Here is a 26,614-nt window from a genome sequence, read left to right on the forward strand (position 1 = left end):
TTTCTACCCCCAAAATACTGCCGTAAGAACATTGGATGCAGCTGTTATCTTTTGTTAAACTACCAATGTTTTCTTGTCCATGGTGCAAATCCTTTGCAGTGTGGAGCGTAGCTAAGCCTGATTAGCCAGGATCACATTTTACCAGTGGGGCTAATGAGATTTACCCTTCGTTCCCACCCCCTGATCTGTCATCCCCGTTATTTTACATCTCACCTTGAGTTAACAAATGGTCCATCTTCAGAGCACGGCTGGGCACGGCCACAGGGGATTTGGCACGCTAGATATAATGTGGTCTGCCGCGTTGGGTGGGCAGTGACAAAAATTATCCCTCTTCCCCCAGGTCCTTCCATCGTCCCACTGCAGCGAGCAAAGCCAACACTGGGCAACCCTCTAAAATGTTTATTTGGACCAGTGGCCGGAGCTCTACATCTTACAGACACGATGAGAAAAGGTAAATGGCATCTACGCTGGTTGTCTCTTGTGGGTTGGAATCCTTAGGAGTATGGCCTGTAGGTTCTCTCCAGTGGTGGCGAGGGTGTCCCCCCCTTGCCTCTCACCCCTCCAGCTACTGCTCCACTGACAACCAGACCAGCCGATGAGTGCCAGGGTTAACGTGCCGGGCCAAAACAGAGTGGAGGGACAATGCCAGAGCCATGGCCAAAGTCTTCCTTGTTCCCAGGACATCAGCAGCACGCCGTGACCCTCTCTGAGGTCAGCGCACACACATCAATCTGATCTAGTTAAAGATGTCCCTGCTCACTGCAGGGGGGTTGGACTAGATGACTTTTAAAGGTCCCTTCAAACCCAACACATTCTGTGATCACACATCTGAAAGCACACCAATGCCCAGCCACAGGTTTGCAGCCTCAGCTCCAGCGCCCGTGATGGCTTTATGCCTTTTGCAGGTGTCCTGCTCCCAGCCATGGTCCTGCACCTCCCTCCGGACAAAACACACGGTGCCCCCTCTCCCCCAGCCAGATCGTTGCCTGGTCTCACTGTCACCCATCTGGGATGATGCGTCCAGCTGTCAGAGGTGTTTTCTGTTTATACCACGCGTGTGCGAGGATGAGCGTGAGCACAACACATCACACAGTGTCTGGGGGGGGACAAGCAGCTTGAAAGTGATCTGGGAGCCCACCAGCCCACTCAAGTGGTGCTGCTGGAGGGAATAGGCTGAAGGAGACAGAGGAATAAAGGAGTTACGGGGTCTCCCAGGGGAGCAGGGAATCACACAGAAGAGAAAGAAAGGGAAGGAGAAGTTTTAAGTCCACAGACAAATGCAGCACTCAGTTGGGAATGAAAGAAGTCAAATATCACTGATGAAAGAACAATAGTCAGTAATGCTCAGACTCATCCTTCCAAAATCTCTCTCCTTTGTAGTGAGATTTGCTGGACAGCTTGACTTGTCACAACCGGACGCATTTTCCTTTCTTTTCTTTCCTTTCCTTTCTTTTCCCCCTTCCCTCCTCTCCTTCAGCTCCCCTTGAAGCCACTGTTAAATGTAATCACAGAAAATCAGACTCCGGTGAAACAAAAACAGAGGTCAATGTATCCACAGTGCCAATTAGCAAAGCACGCTCTTCAGTTATTCTAATGAAACATTACCGCTTGCATCTGCTTGAGAAAACGTGCTCCTGAGTTCAGGCAGCAGAGCTGCCCTCAGGACACCGAGTTTCTTTGGAGAATTGTCCCATTTGCTGAACTTTTCTGCAAAGGTTGGATGGGTGTTCAGCTCTTTTGATAATCCAGTCCCAAACAGATATTTGGAAGCCACAAAGGCCAGCCTGGCAGCAGGTTTCCACAGATTTTTTGGTTGGAGCTGGTTATCTAACTACCTCCCTCAAATACTTCTGCAAGTCTCCTCTTTAATTGCATTTTCCCCAGGATAATGTTCTTTTGCGTTAAGACACCGCCATGGACAGGCTGGCCCAAGGTTAGACGCTTGGAGGAGGTATCTCCCTATACGTCAGGCTGGTTGGAAGCCATGAGCTCCTGATGAGCGTGGCCTTCGACTCACGCCGTGCCTTTCAGTGGGACTTATTATCTTGGGCTCTGTGCTAAAGAGGGCTCAGCGGCGTCTGGTCAGTGAAACCCCGGGCAGAGCCCTGCCTGCAGAAACAGGGAGGTGGGGAGCAGCATCTCTGGGCTTACACATCAGCCGTGGTAATTTCGGGTGCCTTTTCAAGCCTTTGGGTGGGTTGATTTCCCGGGTGGTCCTGTAGAGCCGTGCAGAAGGAATCCTTCATACCCTGTGAGTGGTTAATAAAGTGCAGGAGGGAAAGGGAGGAAGAGAAAATGGGAAGAGGAGAGTGCTGACCGCAGCGTCAGGACTGTGGAGGGGAGGTGTGAACACAGAGCGAGTGCTGCTGGTGGGAGAAACTCATCCCCCAGCGTCTGGCAGGGATTTTAACACATGTAAGGTCACCAGCAGCATCCCTATTATCAACCAAGCGGTGCCTTTTTTGACAAAATACTTCCCCTGAATGACCCTTTCCCAGGAATGTTTGTTCTTTAAGGTTCAAAGGGGAAGACTGTCACGTGGAGAAGCAAACTTGTCACCTCTCACAGGCTACAAGCGCAGACTTCTGAGGGGTTGCACTGTAACGAAAACCTGTGCAGCAACGTCTCACTTGCTGTGGAGGAATCACCTCCTCCTGGGTGGACGGTCTCTCTCAGGCATCTCTTTTTGCAGATTCAAGCCCAAAATTTATGTATTTCATCGCCGGTTTAGACATCCACTGTTCCCCAACTGCCACTTTTTATGCTTCAGAAACCTAGTCAAGCCCTCATTATTTCTCAGCTAATTATGCATTCCACAGCACTGTAAGCTTGCGAAACCAAATCACTGATTTGGTTTGGTTCATTTTGGTGGGAAAGAGGGAAAGAATCGAGTGAATGAAATCTGTTCGTATCAATACGAAACCTTCCACAACCATCACTGAGACCCTTGTGAGAGCCCCGGAGAGATTTCCTGTTGCCATAGCTCTAATAACAAAACCTGATGCAGCTAAATATACCCTGGAAAGAAAAACGTAAAGAAATTGGCTCCTGAGCAGAAAAGTCCCTGAGCGTTGGGAATTCTGCAGGTAAGATACAGGAGGTTTTTTGACCCTTGCAATCAAGGATTTCTGACATCAGTAGACACCTCAACATGAGGCAATTTGAGTGACACCTGCCTGATGACTGCGATATCAGAGAAGTGAACGCGAAGTCAAGGTGACTCTGAACAATCCAGGCAGGCAGGCATCCCCAGCTGATCAGCCCCGTGACCGCGCGGTGCCGGAGGAGGCAACGTCTCCCTCAGCATCACACCATGGTCCGTTTGCAAGGGAAGGAACGTGAGGGTAGGTAATTTGTGTTTATTTATAACCAAAAAAAAAAATAAAATAAAATAAATAAAGTAATGGCAGGTGCCTGGTTATTTGAGATTTCCAGGGAGGAAACAAGACCCACTTTGCAGGGCTCCTAGATCTACCCATTCTGGAGTGAAACAAGAGCTGTGGTACTGGGTCAGAAGAAGCGTTACTTTAGCCTCTCCTTCTCTACGTGGGCTTGCCCAGTTGCAGGCCCATGGCATACCTGCCAATAAATTCGTCATATCCCCGGAGCTGCGGCGCAGTCCTGCCCCAGCAGAGCACAGAGGATGCACAGGGCACATCTCGTCCCTCACAACCTGATCTAGTTGAAGATGTCCCTGCTCACTGCAGGGGGGTTGGGCTAGATGGACTTTAAAGGTCCCTTCCAACCCAACACAGTCTATGGTTCTGTGATAACCGAGTGCTAAAAGGCCGTGTCCCTCATGATGGCAAGGGAAGGTCTTGGCTGCAGCAAATATTAGCAGCTCTACCAAAGATGTAGGATTTTGTATTAAGGCCATCAGGCTTAAACCAACACTGCAATTCTCCTCGACTGTCTTGTGTTCAGGCTGACTAACATAACCTGGGCTGCCTAATTTCATCACGCAGGTCCTCCCTAAGCCTTCCTCTGGAGATCACGTAAGGAGCTGCTGACCGCACTGCGGAGGGATGCTGTGCAGAGAGATACAGAGAGGGGAATCTCTGCCCCGTCCCCAGCAGGCACGGTCACGGCCGAGGTTCCCTCTCTGGCAGCTCAGCCTGGGTGGAGCAGCCAGCCCGTATCCTCTGAGCAATTTGGCAAAAGGGACACGGAGATTTAGCCGGGGAGAACTTCGGTTTGGAAACGATCAGGGGAGGAAAGACCTTTTGCCCTTGGAGGCTTGCTTTCTGCTAAATGTCATGGCACAGGGCAGAGAGACCCCATGTTCTGACAGCTGGGGCTTCTTTAAAGACAAACAGCCTCCCCCCTCGGTGTCATATCTGGGGAGTTGTCACAGGTAATTGTAAGTATTAGACGGAGTCGCCCAGATGAGGAATGTCTGGGATGCAGTGATCTGTACTGAAGCACACGGGCAGCAGTCAGCTAATTGAGGCTGTGCAGCCCTGGGATGCAAAATCAGCCGGCTAAGCACGGTGTGCTTCCAGCTCACCGAGCAGAAAGAGGTCCCTGAGCTGTGTCAAAAGTTCACACATCCACAAAACCCCCCTCCCGCAGCAGCACACACACGTGTGCGGGCCACCGCCGCCGCACCAGCCAAGGGGATGCCGAGGCTGCTCTGTTAGTGGCAAAATGTTCTCCACAATGTACAAGATGCCCCAAAAACAGGGCTCTCTGGGGCAAAAATGTGAAGTCTGGTAATAGCAGATGTTCCCAGTGTCACGCTGAGGAAACTGTCGCCTCCCCGGCGCTGGCAGGAGCGGGGAGGAGGAGGAGGAGGGTTTCTCAGCGTGTCTGCTGGGCTGCGGCAGGACCGGTGGGTGCATCACGCGCCGGCACGTCCCACGCCACCGCGCGCCTTGACGTTGTTACCGGACTGACTCCTGGCAGGCATTCCGGAGAAAAAAAAACCTCCGTCAGGTGCACCAGGCCACCGCTTTCCCGTTGTTCGGGGCTTTGCCCGACAAATATTTGCAAAAGAGCGAGCGAACGGCTGCTCCGAGTGTGACCCCTGGGGGCAGAGCTTTATTCAGCTGTATTTACCATGGCAGGCGAGCATGGGAGATCCGCCTGGCAGGCGGTCACCCCACACCGTCCCTTCGCCGGCCACCTGCCAGATCGATCATTTCTACAACACACCCCCTCCCTCCACTCTTTTTTTACCTCTCATTGCACGTTTTCTTGGCTCAAGGCCACACGGAAAGTATTTGTAACCATCCTCAATTAGCTGTTTGTTTTTAAATTGTCCATTTGTATCCCTTTTTATGTCCTAGCTGCTCTGGTGACATTAGTGAGCGATGGCAGTGTCTCTGTTTTATGTCTAGGCGCTGACATAAGTTATGCTGCGTGATCGGTTAATGTGCTGGAACCGCATGACAATCCCTGCCTTCCTGCCTGCCTCCGATTGGGAGCAATGCAAATCCTAATAGCAGCTCTCGGAGTTAAATACAGTTTGATAAATAATAATAGAAAAGTAATATTAGATTATTACTCTGCATTACTTGAAGGCAATTGCATCTGCCAGCTCACAACGTATTTTTTCCTCCCCAACGCCAGAGAAAGATTTGACAGGATGAACTACCATTTCATTTCCAACTAGGAAAACATTGACAAGCTTTAAAGGATGGTTTTGAAGAGAAACCGTAAACATCTAAAGATGTAAATTACAGCTGGGTGGAGAAACCTCAAGGGGTCCTAGGTATGGGAGACTATCGACTGCTGTACCATTGAAAAAAATTTTTGCGATAAAACCCCACACCACATGTGCTTTTCCTGGCTATGGCTCACCATCTAAATACGAATTCAATTCCGGTTTCGGGGAGTTTATGACTGAACCTATTTTCTTGTTTCTACTGTGTTTATGTATGATTTTACAGCTGTCTTAACCCTATTTCTTTGTGCCTCTTGGTGAATGTAAGTTATATGGTTGGTCTGACACACAGTGCTTTTTTCCTCAAGGTTGGGTGAAACTTGGTGGTTTCAGCTTAAATGAGGTTTGCTAGAGCCCAAAGTGACGATGATGTTGCTCACCTGCCATTTTGCAGACAGTAGAAGAGGAACTTCTTCCACGTGTGCTCCTATGTCCATGTTATGGTGGTGCCAGGGCTCAGAGGCGTGCGGTTCACATGCTTCGGGTGCCGCCTGGATGAGTCAAAAGAACCGTAACAGAAAACACAGGAGATTTTGACCAGCCTCAGGTCTGTAAGTACATTTTAAACCCACAAAGTTTGAGTGTGTTTGAAATGTACTCAAATATTTCCTTCTTCACCGTTGTGTCCTCGTGACCCGTTGAATCATCAAAGGCTTGGAGATGAAAGAAGGATTTATGGTTAGAAAATGCAAAGGACTCTCTGCTGAGGGGGAATGGTTTGTTGTTTCTTTTTTTTTTTTTTAATCCCAGAACAAATAGCTTTGGTGGATAATTTTCTGTGAGGGTTTTCACTGTAATGAGTAACTGGGCTTCCAGAAAGCTATTTTATAAAAAAACTAAATAAGTTCCCAATCAAAAAACCCACGGAAATCAATTGCAAAATCCTCATATTGTTTCACGAGCTTAGAGTCACACTCAGGGCGGAAAATTACCCAAGCCACTAGCCTGTAGGGAATCAAAAAAGAACGTGGTCCTTTCAGATGATTTTAGTGATGACTTTCTTCAGGCTATTTTCTACATAAGGTAACATAAGACCTGTTACCATATTCGACTGAAGAAAAGACACGTCATATACCTGAACATCTTCTAGTGGCCTAAGTTGGCATTGACAGGTCAAATCCAGCTCTGGTATAATTCGACTGAGCCAGTGGAGCTGTACCAAAGAAGGATTTACTGAGCTGGCACAAGGATCTAATCTTTGTATTTGCTCTAAGAAGTTTTTACCTTTTCAGAAATGGCTATAATTTATTTTGGAGATGCATAATTTTCCACCAGGTCAGAGTGAATCCGATGCAAAAGGACACCTGAGGATCCTTAAGCCTTTCTCTCTCACGAGATGGGTATGGAGGTGGAACTGCCCACCCTGTAGAGGGTTCATTGCTTAACTATGAACTTCACATAAGAATGTATTATTTTCAACCTCAGAAATATTTACCAAAAAATCAGGGATCACGACCTCCTGGACAAAAGGAAAACAGTCACAGCCCTAAAAGCTGGAGAAGACCGGGCCATACTCCTCGGGCTGGCCATGATGGTGTGCTCTATCATGATGTACTTCCTCCTGGGAATCACCCTGCTGCGGTCTTACATGCAAAGGTAATTTCGGGATGGTTACCCTCATCTCACACTCTCTGCTCCACCTGACTCCTCGTGGCTTATTCTTTTGACCCCTTTTATTAAAGTTTTGGAATTTTTCCTTTTTTCAACACTGATTCTCCACTTCCGTACCCCAGTATGAATTAGGCATAACTACAGTGAAATCCAGTTGAGTGATACCGGCATAAGCAAGGGAAGAATTAGATCAAGATTAGGAAAATCTTGACCCATAGGCTCTCGACTTGCCACAGTTACATCCAGCTCCGCTGGCCGCAGCCTGCTGAACCCTCTCAGGGGCCGTTGCTGCAAAGCCCAGACTCGGGAGAAAACAGCAAAAATATTTAGCGGCCTTGAGAAACAACGCGCTTTCAAATGAAGAATGGGGAATTAATTTGGGAAAGAAATCAAGCTGCTTTGTGGCATGTAGTTTTCCATGTAGGTTATTACTTTCATTTTAACAAGTGAAATCCTCCTGAAATACAGTAATTTGCTGAAAGTGAAAGATCATCTTTCATCATTACTGCACTGCACTTAATTCTTTCTGAGGCCTTCTCTGGCTTCCTTCTCCGTCACGGAGCAGAAAGTTTGGCCTGTGATTCATTAGCAGCGTTTGAAATCGGTTCTCAAGCACCGGCCCTATTTAAAATCCAGCCCAGACTGTAATAAGACTGTCAACATTGTTTTCTCTGCCCCCATCAGTGGAGTTAGGAGAATGAAAAACGTGTAATTGGGGATGGAAACATTAGTCTGTCATGTCCAAAACCACCCGGCGGCAGCGGCCAATACTTGGCATGTTTTGGTTTATCCACCTTTAGGCACGTACAATAAGTGCCGACGGTTAACTGGTGTGAACATCCTCAATTATACTGGTGCACCTGCAGGAAAATATTCCTTCTTGACCTTGCAACAATAAGGAAAAAGTGGCGATGCCTGAGGATAAGCTGTACTGATTTGCGGCATCTTATTTGTGCAATAAAAGTATTTGTCCCCTTTTTAAATCCAGGCGAAGTTTAGATTTTGAGAACAGAGATCGAGACCTGTTAAGTATCCAAGAAAGAGCATTTGCTTTTCCAAACTGCCCTCCCAGACCTTTGAGCAATATCAGGGTCAGTTGCGGAGGCTGCTAAGGTCAAAACTGCTCACGTAGAAAGAGAGGATTTCTATTACAAACTATGTGGAAAAATTGCCAGAAGATATCAAAGCACCTACCAAGTATTAAATATTCCATCTTCACAAGTCTTGTAGGTAGGTGTTACTTTATTGCCCCCGTGCATGAATAAAACAGTAGTCAGAAAGGTGGAAGTGAGGAAAAGAAGACAACCCAGGAGTCTTTGTGTCACTTCTCTTCGTGCAGCCAGATCTCCTTAGGGGTTTTTCTCCTTTACAGACAGCCATAACCCTCCAAAAAACACTGCCTGGGACGGGGGCGGGGGGGGGGGGAATAAAAAAATCCTTTCTCTTGATTTTCCCCCAGAAATCACAGCATAATTTTTAATATAAACGTAAAACGGAATATAGAAGCAGAATTACTGCCGAAGTAGAATACCAAGAGAATTAGTGAGAAGTCTTTGATATCGCTTACTTAAAGCCTTCGGCAGGTTTGGCGAGGGGCAGGAGAGCCGTGAGCGGGGCTAAAGGGGGTTTCCCCAGGGGGGAAAAAACACCCCCGAGTTTTCCCCAGGGGGCAAAAACGCCACTCTGCCTTTCCCACTGCCTTCATCCCCTAGGAAAATACAGCCGTAGATTTTTAAATACATGCAAGAAGCCCACGTGAGCGTTGCCAGTGCACAGCCAGGCTCCATCATTCCAGTTGTAGCCGCTGGTGACCTGGCGATGAGCTGAAATCCTCCAGAACGGTTACAACCGCTGACTTTCAACTTACGAAAAATGGAGCAAACGGCCACTAGGCAAAGCCTGTCCCCGGGCGGAGCTGCGTGTGGTACCACTGCCGCGGCGCCCTGTCTTCGTGCGTATGCATATACGTACCCTGGGAATTCAAAGTCGCCCTCCCAGCCTTCACTTCAGATTGAACTGCACGTTGTGGTTCACCATCGAGTCTTGGCCCAGGGCGTCCCGTCAGGCAGCACCGCGCGCGTTGTGCTCTCCCCAGGGCAGGCTGCTCAGCTTTCTCCTCTGACACCTCTGCTGAGTCCCTTCGGTTTCAAATACCCCTTCTCCAGACTAAAAGGCCCAGTTCCCTTTTCATTTATACACAGACACAAGTAAATTGGGTATTTTTGTGCCCAAAGCGCAAACTTTGGGTGCAACAGAATAACACACCCTCTGCGATGTGTGACGTGGGAAAGTCCAGCCTTTGCTCAAAGCCCTGCAAAAGTACCGTCTCCTGCAAGGTGCCCCCTGATATATCCCTGATGCAAAGCCCGAGCTGTGTTTAGCGCTTATTGCCCATTCTCCCCGTGCTCTAATGTCTCTTTTTTTTCCTCCTTAGTGTCTGGACGGAAGAGGCTCAGTGCTCGCTCCTCAATGCATCCATCACAGAAACCTTCAACTGCTCATTTAGCTGCGGTCCAGACTGCTGGAAAATCTCTCAGTACCCCTGCCTCCAGGTGTACGTTAATCTCACCTCTTCTGGCCAGAAGCTTCTCCTCTACCACACCGAGGAAACAATGAAAATTAATTCTGAGGTAGGAGCGCTGAATAATATTTCTTCCTAAATGGGTTTCTGGAGGGCTGCTCACCTCGTTATACCCATTCCTCACTTTAAAGCGATATGAGGCTTCCAGCTCCTGCTTCCCTGGTAAATACAGGGCAGAGAAAGCAGAAATCAGGGCACAAACTGAGCTCACATCTCTGGAGGGGCCAGTTTTCCGCCTCCATCCCGTGCAGGGAGCGCAGCTCATCCCGCGCGGGGTGATGGAGGGGCTGGAGCCTCCCTCGTCCCTCGGCAGTGACGAGGGATAGCGCTGCGCCCTTGTCACACTGGTACTCTCGTGGAGCTGTGGACAAGTCACTTCCCACCCGGGTACGGCTCTGCGTGACAGCGAACACCCCCAGCCACGCGCACGGAGCATCCGCGGCAGGGAGAATAGAAATGACCACTGCGGGGCCCGGCAAGGCGGTGGGGGGAGACGAGAGCCCCACGTCTAACCGCAGACATCTCTCCATCTCTGGTGACAAACTCTGCGCCCCGAGCATCTCCGCCGAGGTCAGATGTGCCGCTGGGGTCAAGGCACAGCACTTAGCCCCTGCGGATGCTGCAAAGATGCTGAAAGCGTGCGGAGCAGGGGTTGGGGAGATAAAAGCAGCACCATAAAAATTAAAGGCCTGGCTTTGGGGCACGTATAAGCTATGGAGTCAGCCTGCCTTTTCCGCACAGCTTCCCTGATTCCAGGCACTCAACCAAAAAAAAAAAAAAAAAAAGATTTTTAAGAAATCTGCAGAAGAATTCCTCCCTCTGCTTCAGCAAAGTGCAAACTCCAGCGCGAGTCCGTCCAGGTGGGAAGGAGCCGGCCCCTGCCTGGATGCTCTAATGAAGGCGGCAGATGCGCAGACGGCACCTCCTGGCCATCCCGCAGCCCCAGCTGTGCGGCCGGCGCGGTGCTGTGCATCACGAGGGGCACGGCACCGCCTCTTCGCAGCTGGCTGGCCGCTCCCTGCGCTCAGCCGGGCAGGATCGGGCCCAGAAATGTCCCTCGTCCCACCTTCCCTTCTCCGTATCTACCTCCGACCACAAGCCGCAGCCCGCCGGGATGCAGCTAAGTCATTAGACCTGCAAGTGCCGGATCTGCATTAACTACTTAGTTACCCAAGGTCACCCAACCCCAAACCATGGGTGCTCGGCACAGCGCAGCCCGTGACAGCAGAGCCCGGTTCAGGCTGCTGACAACGTAACCTATCGCGTTTCTATTTATGGCAGCAGCTCACTAGACCAAATTACTTCTGCATATTAAGATGAAGCGATATTAAAATTAGTCAAAGCACAGAGTGGTTGCACCGGGCCGGTTGTTCTGCGGGATAATTAGCTCCTGTGTCAGAGAGACCGAGTCCTCTGGATCTGAAGTGTGAAACGGAGAGAGGTGCCCCATCGTCCCCCCCCCAGTTTAGCATCCCTGCAGAAAAGAGACACTCGCCGTTCGGGAAGCCTGCGGCAGGACAGACCCCACTTTCTGCTGGGGCAGAAGCAAAATCCAGTGACGCTCATGCCACAATTTGATTAAAACAGATCAGATCGGTCTCCGTGCTCCGCTGGATTCAAATAAATCAAGAGATTCAGCCTAAGTCTCCACATTCTGTTATTGATGATTTTTGCTTGCTGAAACGGACTTTGAAATTCTCCCAGATGCCTCCTCCTCTTAATTTAACACGGGCACAGTTAATACTTCTCCAGCCCAAGGTTGTTTTACAGGTTAAGCTCCGCTCTCGGGAGGATCCCTAGGTTTTCCTGACATGCTGCCGGCTACGTGACCTGAATCCAAACGCGGTTTGGAATGGAAGTTTGCAATGTCTGTAAAACGCCTGGCTTCTTGTGCCTGGCCGGGATTGGCAGAGACTCCAAGCTCCGACCAGCAGAGCCCGTCTCCCCGGATGGGTGCTCCTTCTCCCCCGGCCGGAGGCGAGCGGCCCTCCGCAGGGTGATGCTCCAGTGGGTGCTGCCTGGCTGTCTCCATCCACCTATTCAGGTCTGCGTTTCCTATCTTTCTCCTTGCCAAATAAGCACCAAAAAAAAGCCGTCTCTGGCTGACTGAGCCCTGGCTCAGTTGGGGACGTCGCTTGCTCTCCGAGGCCGACACCAGTGACCTTCAAACGGTCCCGCAGCCCCACGCCAGCCTCGCTGAGCCCCATGCGGAGGGAGCAAAACACGCTTCGTTTTTAAATAATGGTTCGTCGGGGAGACGTGCCGCCTAACCTAGCCGTCGGCCCATGAGGCGCGGTGAGGAGTCGGTGCAATTTATCTTGAGCTCCGCAGCACGCTGCTGCCAGTCTCCGGTGGGAATCAGCGGGAAGTAAATGGATACCAGCCCAGCTGCTCCAGGCCTTCCCAGAACGGCGCACAAGATTTTTCGTGGCTTTTCCTTGCTCTCACTGCGCATACTTTACCTCCAGCCTTTAAGACAAGCCCAGCCCCTTGTCGATACTACAACCAAAGCGGCTTCAGTGCTTTCCCCGCTGCACTTCCCTCTCCGAGCTGTCAGAGGCTGTCGCAGCCCCTGGGAGAGGTAAATCGGCCGGTGTCCCCTCGCACCCGCGCCACCGAGCTGGGCTGTCACCCTGAGGGAGGGCTGCGGTAGTTAAAGCGGTTCTAGAGGCCCCGTTTCGATCCCATACTATATCATTTTGATTCTTTTCCTGTCATCGGAGCTACGGCTGATTTATACCCATGCGCCATAAGTGAGATAACAAGCAAGCTTTAATCACCGGCATCGCCGTTGTGCCGGGTATAACTGCCTGAGACTCAGAAGTCACGGGGGATCTCATGGTTTCCCGCTGAAGGTTGGGGTATTTACAACCCGGAGAGGAGTGTGCGTGGCGCGGGGGGAGCAGCGATGCCGGGCTGCGGCTCCCAGCAGGCTCGTTTCTGGGGTGAGGCTGCAGAATTCCGTCTGCAGGAATCAATATCAGGCCAGCGCAGACACAAAGCTCCTCCTTCAGCTCTTGGTTCAAACCCGTTGCACTTTCCAAGAGGTGCACGTTGACATCCTGACCATTTTCTGACAACGGTCGCCACAGCACATCTTATCGGAGTTTCCCGTCCCAGCTTCCTGGCTCAGCGTGACAGGGACATACCCCCCAACCGCAGACGTGTGACGAGAGCCAGGTATTTCTCTGCCCAGCCTGAACTGGGGGCCTCCCCGGCAATAGGGTTGTTGATGTGACTTCGTTGTCTTAAAGGAGATTGCCCCCAGCTTTCCTGGAAGTGTTGTGTGATCTCCACCACGGAGAGATTCATAACTTGAGTGGAGAAGTCCCTGAGCATCTCTGCACCGAGCAGGGCGCTGGAGCAGGCACGTCCAGAGGTGGGTCATACGGGCTGCCTATCCCGTCCTTCAAATTAGAAAAGCTGAGCTGGAAATGTAATAACAAGTTCTGTCTGTAACTGTCTGCTACATCCTTCTTGTGATCAGATTGCAAGAAAGAAGCGTTTTTCTCATGTTGTACCACAAAATCCTCGCTTGAGGTAGGGAGCGCGCCATTGTTTACTTGCAGATTTGCAAGTGTTTGACAATGCAGAGGTGTAACAGAACAGCGTGGATTTAGTAGTCTACGTTCACACGTACAGCGTGACAATTGTGGCTATAAAAATCCCTGCCGGGCATTGGGGAAAACTAGATGAAGATCAAACCAAAGAAAACCCTCAAAACATCCCAGTATCCATGTCTACTTCCTTGCCCATGAACTGCGCAGCATGGCACAGCCAGCCTTGTGCTGTCCCGGGGGTCTCACTGGGGAAACTGAGGCGTGGATGGAGGCCAGGAGCACCCCACCACCACACATCAATGCACACAGAGAGTCCTTGTGCTGAGGACCTCCTCAAAGCTGAGGCCAAATGCCTCCAGGAGCTCAGGAGAACCGGGACGGGGCAGACAGCACATGAGGTAAAGGGCACCCACGTCTTGGGGAGCGCGTGGGAGACCACAGCCTGGAGAGAGAGATGGTTCCAGCACAAGGAGCCTGGCCGAGAGGCAAAGTAGATCAACCTGCCTTGCACAACTGCATTTCACAGCTTCACGCTACCAACCAGCCCGACGCGGCTGGTGGCTCCGTGCCATCGGGTCTGGGAGGCAACAGCTCAAGTTCTGCATCAGCATCTGGTCTCATTTGAAAATGCTTGGAGGCTCACCTCCCCCCGCTGCGCTCCTGGGACCTTTCCATGGACTTTGGGTGTGGGAACCTGTCATCATTTGGGCTTTTATGTGCCCGCTGGTTTCTGCCAAGGGCGGGGGGATGGACTTTGGCAAGAGCGGCCAAGCCCCCGTTTAATCTCCCCACTCAGGATACTAACAGCTGGGACTTCAAGAAACAAAAACGTATAGCGCCAAAATTGCAAGGAAAAAAAAAGAAAAAGAAACCAACATCAAAAAAAGCATCTGAGCTGGAAATACTGCTGTTGCGACAGCGATAGCACATAATTTAGTAAAAGAAAATGAGGTACGCTTCACTAAGAAATTCCCCTCCTTATTAGATTATGACCTATTAAAGAGTCATCGACACTGGAAGAGGGCTTGTGGCTTTGGACATTTAAGACAAAGCTGGGCAGAGTGCAAGAGAATATCCTGGAGGGAGAAGACCTGCACCAGCAGGAAGATGGATGAGATATTACTGCTCTGATATTTTCCATCTCTAATTTCTAGAGCTCTATGAAATATTCATAATGGGAGCGCTGCCGTGCTCTACCCTTAATGCTCCTGTCTGCTAAGGCCAGGCAATCTTTCTGCCGTGCTTCAAATCATATTCTGTGCTAATAAACTTGCCAATGAATCAATCAAGTCCCGTTATGAGGTTAATCCTTTGATCATTATTAAGAGTAGGGATTTTTCACTGTACCTTACAAAAAAGTCACAGCATGGTCATGAAAAAGAACTGAGGGAAATTTATAAAGTATATACATTAAAACAATAATAATCAAAAGCCACGGGTCACATTATTTCAATCAAAACGTTTTTTTTCTCCCTTGCAAAACTGGCTTTCGTTAAACTATCTGGAGCTACTTTAGGTGCTCACCTGGGACAAGCAGGTTCTGCAGCGCAGGCAGGAAGCGTGATGGGAGCACCATCACCGCGTGACTCGGGTTTTGGTGGGATCCACGATCACCCCATAACTGGGAGGGAGCAGTGACCTCCTGGGAGACCCCAGGTGCATTCAATGAGAAGTTAAACAGCAGATTTCCACCTTTCCTGAAGCAAGTCTTGCCTGGGGAGGGAATTTAATCAAAATCCTGGGCAGCTGAAGAAAACCTGCAGCTGTGGAGGGGTGTGAGTGTCTAGAAGAGAGGAGGGAGCGAGGTGCCCTGGGCTGCTCCCATCAATCCTCTTCCAGATCAACAGCAGCAACAACAAATTCATGTATTTCTGCTCCAGGTCAAAATCCAGATGTGGCCTCAGTCCTCCTGTGTCTGCTCACCACCTCACCGGCCCACACTAGCTCTTTGCAGAGAATGGTCAGCACAGCCCAGGGCCACCATCCTCCGTGTCCCAAGGAATATCTTCAATGCATGGACTCCATAAGCTAGTTTTTTAATTAACTTATTTTAAGTATTCTTTGGGAATTCTAGGTTGAAACTGCGTTAGAAAGAGCCACCCCCAAATCTTCTTTCCTTTGTGACTGAGACTGAAATTCAAGTAGCACCTTCAGAGAGAAGGAGCTGTTGGGCTTGCGCTGGGGTCAAGAGCAAAAACAAGACTAAGAGCCATCCTGGTAGCCAGGCTGATCTTCAGCTAGAGGTTGAATGAAAGTCTTCTGGGTTGTCCAGCAGGAAAACTGAGTTTTGTCCCAGACTGTCTATTTGTCCCTAATCGAGGCATTACCCCCAAGGGAAACTTGCTGTAAAGGTCTCTCATCAGCCTTCCCCTCTGCGGGTGAACTCCTGTGCCCGCTATGATGGCTTTGATCCGATCCAAATGAGATCTGAACTACCAGATTTGTATTTACAGAGAGTCGATTTCCCATCTAACCGCGAGCATATGCATGCTGCTTAAGATGAAGAGGTACTTCACCAGTTCCGATTTTGCATGTGTAAATTAGCAATAATAATATATTCACCTATCTCACGAGGCCGCTGTGCAGATTAAAGCATTAATGTTTGTACAGCACTTGGAGGTTCTCCAATGGGAAATTCCGTCGATGTGCAAAATATTGAGCTTTGTCTGTGATAAATTTATTATTAGCTTAATAGTATTCCACTCGTATTATGAAAAGCATAATCATCTTGAGATTTTCCGGCTTGCCACCTGAAAACAGACATTGTATCTGGTTTGGAGATACATTTTTCTCCCTCTGATTTCTTCCCAGTGTTCATACATCCCCAAGTGCGGCAAGAATTACGAGGAATCCATGTCGCTGGTGAGCGTCGTGATGGAAAACTTCAGGAAGTACCAACGCTTCTCCTGCTTCTATGACCCCGAAGGTGTTCAGAAGAACGTGATATTAACCAAACTGTACAGCTCCAACGTGCTGTTCCACTCCCTCTTCTGGCCCACCTGCATGATGATCGGCGGGGTCGCCATCGTCGCGATGGTAAAGCTGACTCAGTACCTTTCCCTCCTCTGCGAGAGAATCCAAAGGATCAACAGATAAAAACGAAAACTTCTCTGAGATCAAATTTCAGCTAAAATACTGTTTTCTCATTCTTCACCAAAGAACCTTAAGTTTGTAATGTGCGAGTCTGTTATAAGTTCCTTACTATATTCTTATAAGTAGAGCAATAATGCAAAAGCTGTTCTATATGCAAACATGATGTTATTATTATGCAGACAACTGAGAAGAATAACATTTTGTGTTGACCGTCTATATGATCTTGTTTTATGCTGAGACTAGTACTTCTTTCTTTTCTACAGCCAAAATAGGGCTCAGTGTGACCATTTGCCAAGCTTAATCAATTGACCTTTTCAATGTAAAGGATTCTGGGGAAAATTCACCCCCGGGCCAAGGGCAGCCAACCACTTGCGCATCACTGAGGTCTCGCGTCTGGCCTGGTCCATTCAAGGGATTTGTGGCTTTGCTTTTTTTACTATTGGCTGCACGGGGAAAAAAAGCATTGACAGAGGGTTGTTTGTGGTAAGGTGGCACAAAAGGGGTGTCTTTTGAGGCCAGGGTGAGCATACAGTATTCTCAGCCTAAGAAGGACTTGGTGATGCCTTGTGTTTGCTCCCCTGGTTCAGAAGTGAATTCTACCCTATGGTGTTTAAAGTCTTTTGAAAAACACTTTGGAGTTTTGTTTTATTTAGTGCTATAATTTCCTTCTGTCTTATCGACATCATCTTTGTCACTTGGGGAAGCTGTAGCCAAAAACCAAAAACCACCTAGTTCCATTTTCTATTCTAGTCTGAGCCCTGTTGGTGGAGATGGGACCAGAACACCTTATGTAAAGGTTTATTACTCATTTGTCTTGTATTTGCTACCATATCACTGTAAAGAAAAAAATAACACAATCAGCTATTTTTTCATTTTTTACTTCCAACTATTTTAGATTTTTTTACTTGATATATATACAGATATATATAAAAAGAAAAAGCTATATTATATCTAGTTGTGTATTGGAACTTGATTATGGGGGTTTTTTTTCTTTGTTTTTACCAACTGGAAAGTGAACAGTATAACTCATGTATTTATAACCTTCATCCTTGGATAATATCCTAACACGGAGGAGCAGCACTGCAGGATCTTATCCAATATTCATGATGTTGTTTCAGTCAAAAGGTCTCTGTTGCTGTGACATCGGAATTGACAAAAAGCTCATCTAATTCTACGGCTCTATTAACCGAATTGTTAGGTAATCATCATAATTCGTCTGGAAATCTCTCCTGACCTTAACTCGCTATGCAGTGCCGGCTGACTTGAATTATGATTTAAAAGGCCCAGGTGCCATGATTTATTGGAAAAACTGAGCTTATGACTAAGATGTTGTCCTATCCGTCAAATATTTACCGCGGGGATCTCGCCAGTGTAATTCCATGCACATGACAGTCACGATTTCTGCATAATTTATCTTTATTCCCCCGTAGAAAGCATCCCTTCTTCTGTCATGTTTTGAAGACACCCCTCGCAGTTTCTCCCTTAGCACTCCGCCTGAAGGACAAGCGCGAGGCAGCTCCTGTGGGCACCCTGTGAACTCACTATCCAACAGCTCAAAGAAACCATTTACAGGCCTCTTCAAACCAAGAAACTAACTTTTTCTCCCCTTAAAAAGACTGCAAAGCAAATATTCTGCCTAGTTCATCTATATATGAGTACCTTTCTGCAACGTAGCATTAAAAATTTCAGGATGTTACAAAACTTTACAAGTCATGCAAGTGTAACGTGAGCTGTTAAAAAAAAAAAAAAAAAAAAGAGTTCTCAGCAGTGAAAATGAACCTGCAATCTTGTAATCAGTCGTATAATTTTCCTTCGGTAAATAAATTCCTGGAGGGCGGGGGTATAATCAGGGCTTCAATAATATGTAATAAAAATATTAAATTAAATCTTCCAGATTTCAATATCTTCTGCCTTCAGATCTGGCTTGATTCATCAAACTTTTCTTTGTAGCTTCTGTTACGAAGAAACAAGGATGCAACGGGGAATTCATAAGGGTTTATTTGCAGACATGTCGTTCTGATCAATCCGTGGGGGTCACAGAAACCATCATCAGTGGATCCGGGCACCTTCGGCGTCCGCGGGACTGGAGTCGGTGGGACTTTGGCATCAGTGGGACTGGTGGTGACAGCAACCTCTATTCGACCACCCGTCCGCCAGCAGAAAGCGTGACACCCAGGATGGTGCCAGCCTGGATGGGGGGACAGAGATGGGGGACGCCAGCCCCGCTGCACGGGTACCACCCTGCAGGCACATGGGGATTCCTCACCTGGTGCCTGTGAATCGAGGGGCTCCAGGCACTCATCGTTGTCACGAAACCTTATTCTGCAGGTTTTGCCACGAAGGGAGGTATCTAGCTGAGGCCCCCAGAGCCGCACAGCCACAGAGGCATCTTCACCCATTTCCAGACAGCCCAGGTGGCTCCCAGGGGCCATCTTCATCCTTACCAAAGTTGGTTTTCATTCCAGCGGAGAGCTTTGATCCATGGCCAGTGTTGCCGTCCTCATGGACGCCCTTCATCCACCTCCCCGCCATCAGCTCAGTCACTGATGCCGAAGGAAGGACCATGCTGCCGACAGCGATTCACAAATCAGAAACGGCGCATGGCATCACTAGCCAAGAGTCGCGGTGGCTTTTCCACACCGCTCCTGACACTGGGGTTGGCCATGTACACAGCAATTCACATGGCCTGTGATAAAGTCACTCTTTGGTTGTGCATGTGACATTTTCAGCGCCTGTATTTGCGCGTTTTCGTGCTGGTGACGGGAAAGCTCATTGTTCCTGACATTTACACATCAAACGCTGCTTTCAACATGTTGCGCCATAAACATTTCACCGGCGCTCCGGTGGGTGAAACGTCTTGAGGCTGTTGCAGTCTATAATCATTTTGTTGACATTAACGGAAAGATCCGCGGGATAGCAAAACAACTTGAGCAATTGGATGGAGCGAGGTAAAACAATAATTTTGAAGGGAATTATCCGTGTGATCACCGGCAGGTTAACTCCCTACCAAAGTGTTAGCATTGCAAACACGATTTTGACGACAACTGCTGCCCCGGGGAGAGGTTGTGTTTCAGAGGGGGATATTACCCGGTGCTCTTTCTTTCTCTGCTTCCATTTTAATAGCACGTTTATCCCCTGATGTTCCTATCGGCAGCTTAAATGAACGAGAAATACACGGTAGGGAAAATCCAGTGATCAGGCAAATCCATCATGTTTCTGAGAAGGATTTTCTCTTCCTACCACAACTATTTCACCTCTTGATGTCCCAGCTGGGCTCTCGGGACAGCAGCGAGCAGCCAGTGCTCCGAACCCCCCTGAACGGAAAAGGGCAACATGAAAACGGCGGCACCGTGTTCGAAGGCATTATGAGGCTGTGAGAGGCATCCCCGTGGGATTTAAAACATGCAGAGGTATTCCAGGTGCCAAATTCACACTGCCTTTAAAAAGTCATTATTTTCTTAATTAGATTATTTATGTTAGGTCTTATTTCTATTCTGGCACATCTGAATCTGATGTGTGAACATCCCTGCTGTAATACTCTGAAACTTGGCACCTTGCAGCAGACTTACTAAATGTCACCAGCTAGGACAACAGAGAGCTTATTTTCGTTAGCTTTCCTAATTGAGGAGACATCACTTTATCCCACAAGAGGTACCCAGCGTGGAAGCCTACGCAACTCCAGTGCGAGTTCGGGGTGAAAAGAGAAGGGAGAGAGGGAACTACAAGGGCCTGCACATCTCGAGAAGATACAAGTGCAGTGATTTCAAACCTGAGGGACAAGAAGGGAACGGGGTCCCAAGGCAAGGCTGGGGGGGGTGCTGCTGGCTTCACATCATCTCCATCCTCCTCACCAGCCACAGAAGAGTTGAACGGATGAAGGTGCTGAGAAAGGACCTGCTGCTGCAAGCCTGGTCCAAGCGGACTTTCCTGTTTGACTATGAAAGCCGTGACCCCACAGCAACACAACTCTAGAGGGAACGGCAATTTCAGGGTAACAGCACCTTAAAAATTGCTCAGCAAATTTCCCTTCTCATGCAGTCGTGCCCTTATTACAATACCCACAGCCCCTCAAGTGGATTGGGCCAGTATCTGCAGCACCACGACTTCCCGCGCAGACTCAGAGCCTGAGAAGGGTGGCATCAGCTCTCCAGCAGCCGCTGCGCTGCTCCTCGTCCATCAAAGATTTGGGAAAAAAAACCTCACTTTTCTGCTCCACTGAACACTTGTCACTTCCCAGCCCTCCGTTTTTCAGAAGGCAGCCGGCACAGTCCGCGGCGTACCCAAACGTCTCTCAACCGTTTATACAAACTTTGCCAAATTGTTTCTGTTGTGCGGGAAAAAGTGAAAAGCAGGGGCAAATATAAATTACTTTGTTTCAGTGTTTTGAAAACAAGATGTTTCCATTCTTCAGTTTGAACTGATGTTGACTTTGAAAGGCTGGGGGAGGAGGGTGACCTTAGGGGTTTCTTTTTAAATAAGAAAGGTTGAAAAATAAATATAATTGTTCCTCTGACATGAAACAAAACTCTCAGCAATTGCTTGGCTCACCAAACATTTTGAACATTTTCTTTTTTTTTTTTTTTTTTTGGAGGCTGGTCCCACCACATTTCCTTCCTTCCTTTTTTCTCACCCACCAGCAAAGGCTGGGATCAGTCACACGGCCGCGACCAACGTCATCGTCGTCTCAGAGAGCATCACTGATCCTTACTATGAGTAACGCAAAGCGCCTACCGCAAAGAGGATAAAAGCTATCAACTTAGGAGACACGGGGAAGGAGGAAAGGGGCATTTATCCGTTATCATTACCCATGCCGGGCAGCAGCACGTGAGTCCCCTCATCCGTTTTGAGAATCCAGGGTGAACCAAGAGGGGTGGATGTCTCACACGCCGCCCAGCAGAGGCAGGCGGCCTCCAGCTACGTGCTGGTCCCCCCAACAAGCCATTTTTCAGCCCAGACCCGCAGCTGGTGAGTGTAAAATAAGCCTTGTTTCACACAAAGGGCTTTTTTTGTCCTTCAGAAACGATCCGGGGGAAAAAAATTTAAAATAAAATAATGGAAATCCTGCTAGGCGAATTCACACCAGGCTTTAAGTGAATCAAATTTCTCCAAACACTGAAAAATGCATTAACATTATCAGAAACCTCCTTACAAGCCTGTCTACTTTTTATAGTTCTCCATTTTCATACAAGGAGGTAGTAGGTGAGTATGTATTTTTAACTGAACTACTTTTATTCAGGTGAGAACTTAGCGTATTTCATTGCCTAGTGATTTTATTGTAACATAGAGGGTAAGAGATGCTCATTCTAAAAATGCTCTGCAAACTCCCTATGTCCAGCAATACTAAAGCACGGCCATTTCCAGGCAGAAGAGCAGCAAATGACTCAAAAAGAGATGAGCAGAGGTGGGGAATCGGCTTTCTCATCCAAAACACAGAAAAGGTGTGTTTACTTTGGAAGTTCAAGAAAAAGAGGTGAGAAGAGGGTCTCCAGGAGGAGTCAGAAAGGTCAGGATTAGGGGAGCAGATGTGTTCACCCCCTCTGGTACAGCACAGCAGGATCAGCCCCTCCTATAGGTTGCGAAAAAAAAAATAAATTATGGCTATTTTTTTTAAAGTATCCTCCATTTCTAATACATTTCTACCAAAAAAATATTAGAAAACTGCTAAAACACTGGTTTTGCCATTCAGTTCACGCCAAACTGGCTTCATTTTTAAAGGCACCATTTCTAATACACCATTTTTTTTTTTTCTAATTTTCTTTTTCAAAAGTTAATTTGGTTTGGAAAAAATACACAAACAAAATTTGAACCTGAATGGAGTGGTTTGCCACCCTCTCAACTGAGCTCTTTATATTGACCCAATTTATTTTTTCTGCCCCCAGGTTTTTCAGTTTGCAGAAAAATTTGAAGATTCTCATTTTTCATCCCATACGCACGATAGGAAAAGAAAACAGCCAAAATGCTGTGGAAACAAAAACACGCTTCCCACTCAATTCAGGCTAAAATAGTCAAGAAACAGTCTCCTAGGGTAGATTTTCTAATATATCTTGTGAGAATGTATCTGAGGAAGGTTTCATCATCATCTCTCGCTCCTTGAAGTCTCCAACCTGGCTAGTCTTCTGTGTGACTAGAGTTAGCATTCTGTATTCAATTACAAAAGCACTTTTTAATACCCAGCCACCCGCACACTTAACTCCGGGTCACAAGACGAGGATCTGTTGTGCCAGAGGCTGCCGGGCAGCTCCAGACCCAAAAACCAAGTGGGCAAAAAAAAAAAAAAAAAAAAAGCACTTTGAAACCTTTCCACTTGGAAGACACTTAATGGCTTTAATCACCACGCAGAGAAGCTCTGTTATATCCATCACAGATTAAGGAGGAAGCAAAGTCTGATGACTAAGCGGCAACACCTTAATCACTCCCCTTACGAGCAAGGGTTCAAAGCCACTAATACAGCAAGACAGCCGAACAACGCAACGGGGGGTTGCTGAAACCGCAGAAGGCTGCAGAACCCAACACGGGGGGAGTCCCGGTGGAATTAGGTGCCGCTTCCTACGCGCCACTTTACCATATGCTTAAAAACGGGTGGGAAAGCAAGTTATTACCAGCAGCAGCTCATTTCCCACCGCCAGCCACCCTCCTTCGTCCCTGGCGCGTGCTGGCTCCCAGCCCTGCACGCAGACGTTGGCGGGTCTCAGCCTCCAGGTATTAGACATTAACTCCCACCCGGCAGCAAAACGTAGGGCAGGAAGTCTGCGGCAGAGTGTGCTGTCCCATAGCGTGTAAACCGCCACGGGAAAGTCCCATCAGTCTGAGGGTTTTCCATTAAACAGCCTCTAGGAAGGAGTGGGGAAGCAGGCAGGGAAAAAGACAAATGGCAAACATGAATAAGCGGGATGTTCTGCTTTGCTCAGGAGAAACGAGGTTCATCGGCTTCCACGTGGGGGGTTCCCAGGGCCCAAGACATTCGGGGACCTCACTGCTGGCAGTCTGACTCCCCAGGACACACCAGACACACAACCCTTGGTCTAGCTGCCCCCGCCTCTCCTGCCCACAGACCCGTCCCTGGAGGCGCGCCCAAGGGCAAGGCCAGGGCCACGAAGTTCTTGTGCGAGTGGCACGTCCTGTTTGGAAATAACACCCAGGATTTCATTTCATGGGCACAACGCGCGGTCCTTCACGCATCTCTGCTTCCCAACAAGTAGCTACTCACTGAACTAGATGCTAAAGGTTTTGAGTATTCAGTATAAAAACCAAAAACTGAAGAAACATTTCCAAGGAAAGAGAACGTCCAGTCTGGACATCTGACCTTTGTCCACTGAGATCAGCAGCCAAACCTCTGCTGATTTCAAACAAATCGGGATTCATGAGCAGCCCGAAGAGTGAATCAATGTGGAAAGCAGGTACTTCCTGCAGCCACACAGCCATCCTCACTCGTGCTCTCTGTAGATGCTCACCACTCACGTTGGCTCATACAGGCTCTGGTGCAGCACCATTAACTCACCAGCAACCTCCATGTCAAAGGGGTTTGCATCAGGCAAACCTCAAAAAAACCTGTTGCAGCAAGTTGCAAAGGAAACGTTTTCCAGCACAACTCTGCTGACCCGAAGGGTTCACCTTCTCCAGAGTCACTGGTGGTTTTTTTTACCTCCCCTGTTTATCAAAGAGGAAAAGTTGAAGACAGACCTCCTCTTTCATGGCACAGAGTGGACACGCGGGTCAGCCACCTTCAAGACACGCTGCATTACCGAGCAACGAGATATTCAGCTGTTTCGGGACTGTATATTCAACTGCTCAGGCCCCCTCACGGTACATCCCCGCAGTGAGCACCAGAGGCATCAGGATAAGTCAGCAGATCTGGGTCCCACCAGCCGGGCCACGGGTGAGGAGGGACTGCAAACGTCGCAAAACCCACACGGAGGTTGGCAGAAACGCTGGGCAGGGCTCACCCAGCGACATCGGGGAAAGGACACCCCAACACTGGGTTGGCAAGTGCCTTGAGTACAGACAGGTCTTGTCAAATGAACGGGAGCAGAGAGAGAAGCTGTGATGGAGTTGGCTGTGAGTGGAGAATTTGATCGACCAATAAAATCAGGTTTAAAAACCTGATTTTCTGCTAATACTCCACTGTACTCCATTTTTGACTCTTTTAACTCAAAGCGTGCGACGGTGGACACTGGGCAGAGCTCTCCAGGAGACTTTCCCCATGCTAAGGAGCATCAAAATTAGAACCGGCATTAGAGGGAATTCAGCTCCTCTCCTGTCAAAACCAGGAGGGCTTTACATGATATCTCCAACCAGGGGGTTAATCCTGAGCCAGGAGTGAGGGACTGCAGCCCGTCTCGCAGAGGGGCACAGGGGAGCCTGGGTAGCTTGGAGTGTCCCTGCCCCAACAGCAAGCGGTGCCCCCACAGCTCTGTAGGCACGGAATTTGGGGGGCACTCGCCGCTCCTGATTTTCCAGTGTCCTGTCGTTAGCTCTGTGCTGCTGAGCAGTCACCTGAAGAAGAGAAAAACATCTGCAGTCCCAGATTTCTGCTGCCGTCTCTGGCAGTCCTTCATCTTGAGCCAATAACATTCTGGCGGCAAATAGCAAATTAATGATCTAGGAAATTCGTTGTTCTCTCATACCCTTTTGGAGTCCTTTCTCACCCCTTCTGGCCTCTCTCCAGGTGAGGACTTGGCCATGCTGGTCAGCACACGCAGGAAAGCACGAGAGGCAAAGCCATAATGCCATCCACTTCCCATCATCGGAGCCATGTAAACTGGGTCAGCACTAACCCGAATTCAGATGCTTGGGCAAGGAGGCTTTGGTGTCACCAGCCCTTTGACTTTGGTGCTGGCCATCACCACCAGCAGCTTGCCGTGGACCTATTACCACAAATCACTCAAGGGTCTCCAAATGGGACTGTAAGGAAGGAGCGTCCAGGGCCCTCTCATGCAGTTGTTGGCCACTAACCCTTCTGCTGGGCTGAACTGCATCCCCGGCCACCAAACCCTGCTGCCCCGTGCCCGAAATAACCCTCAAAGCTCTCACACCTCGTGCTAAGAGCCAGACAGGTGGTCCACCCTGGCCAAGCCATCAGGCACAGGGCACCGAGTAAGTCCTGAGTAGCCACTTCGTGCCTTCTGCATCCGTAGCGTGGCTATCTTGGTGATGATCTCCACACCCCACATGCAGCGGTGTGCAGGAGCTGCCCGGCAATGCAGTAACCATTGCCCCGAGCTCACCAGCCATCCCACCCGCTGCAGAGGCTGTGCGTGCACACCCATGGGCGGGCTCGTCCTCTTCTCCGTTATGTGACGGCAAATCCGCACCTCTGTCCTTCCCTTGCGTCGCCTCAGCTGTTTAACAGCCTAGCCCGACAATTACCTCCAGCCCTGGATAAAAGTCTCCTGCCCCGGTGCTGTTAAATTATGTAGAACAAGATTATAATTACATCCTAAAAAAAAACCAAACAACCCAAACTCTACACTTAAAAGAACATTATTCAGACTGCAAAAGCAAGCACCCAAAAGTTACAAAATGCCAGGAATCGAGCTGCCTGAATAGCCTCCATGCAGCGCCGCTTGCACATAGGCATTATGGTACAGGCTCTAACTACAGAGTGATATACCATATTTCACAGGACCCCTGGCCCAGACGAATGACGTTTAATTAATGAGTTGTTCTTCTACATCTTTTTTAACCCTCGCTGTTCAGGGTGGCGCCCTCGATGCCTTATTGCACTGCTGCCAGACGCCGCTCAGCCAGCAGAACTGTTTGGCTCCTTCTCCAGGGCAAAAGGCAGCCCCATGCGGAGTAACCACCAAGCCGCCCAGCTCAGAGACGGACACCAGCTGGCACTAAGATTGAGCTGGTTTTCCATAGCAGAGCATCATGTGAAATCAGCTACGAGGGTCTGGTACCCAGACCAGGGTCGCAGCCAAGGTACCAGAGCAAGGATGGAAGAGGGAGACGCGTGTGATGTCCTTCAGAGGACACTGCTGAGATGCCTGTGAGGGCGGCGAGGGTTAAGTTAAGGGAGGCTGATGGAGAGCCTTCCTTTCCCCAAAATCCCACAGATCCTTTTCCTGCTCAACTCTGCCAAGCATCTGTGAAACTGCCGGG

At 48.9% G+C, this 26,614-nt stretch overlaps 1 protein-coding gene across 10 annotated transcripts in view; it reads left to right on the forward strand.

Moving 5' to 3' along the window:
• LOC134517374 (calcium-activated potassium channel subunit beta-2) overlaps positions 1–20,922 on the forward strand; it is a 159,680-nt gene extending 138,758 nt beyond the window's left edge. For 7 of the 10 annotated variants that reach the window (XM_063338796.1, XM_063338801.1, XM_063338797.1 and 4 more), the window contains 4 exons: positions 341–451; positions 7,091–7,261; positions 9,711–9,906; positions 16,229–20,922. In XM_063338796.1, the coding sequence (XP_063194866.1) occupies positions 341–451; positions 7,091–7,261; positions 9,711–9,906; positions 16,229–16,513 (763 nt within the window). In that variant the 3' untranslated portion in view covers positions 16,514–20,922. The remainder of the gene's footprint in view (positions 1–340; positions 452–7,090; positions 7,262–9,710; positions 9,907–16,228) is intronic. The other 3 variants (XM_063338795.1, XM_063338802.1, XM_063338803.1) reach the window with 3 other exon arrangements.
• Positions 20,923–26,614: the final 5,692 nt, after the last annotated feature.

The sequence above is a fragment of the Chroicocephalus ridibundus genome, chromosome 6, assembly GCF_963924245.1.
Source record: "Chroicocephalus ridibundus chromosome 6, bChrRid1.1, whole genome shotgun sequence".
Lineage (NCBI taxonomy): Eukaryota > Metazoa > Chordata > Aves > Charadriiformes > Laridae > Chroicocephalus > Chroicocephalus ridibundus.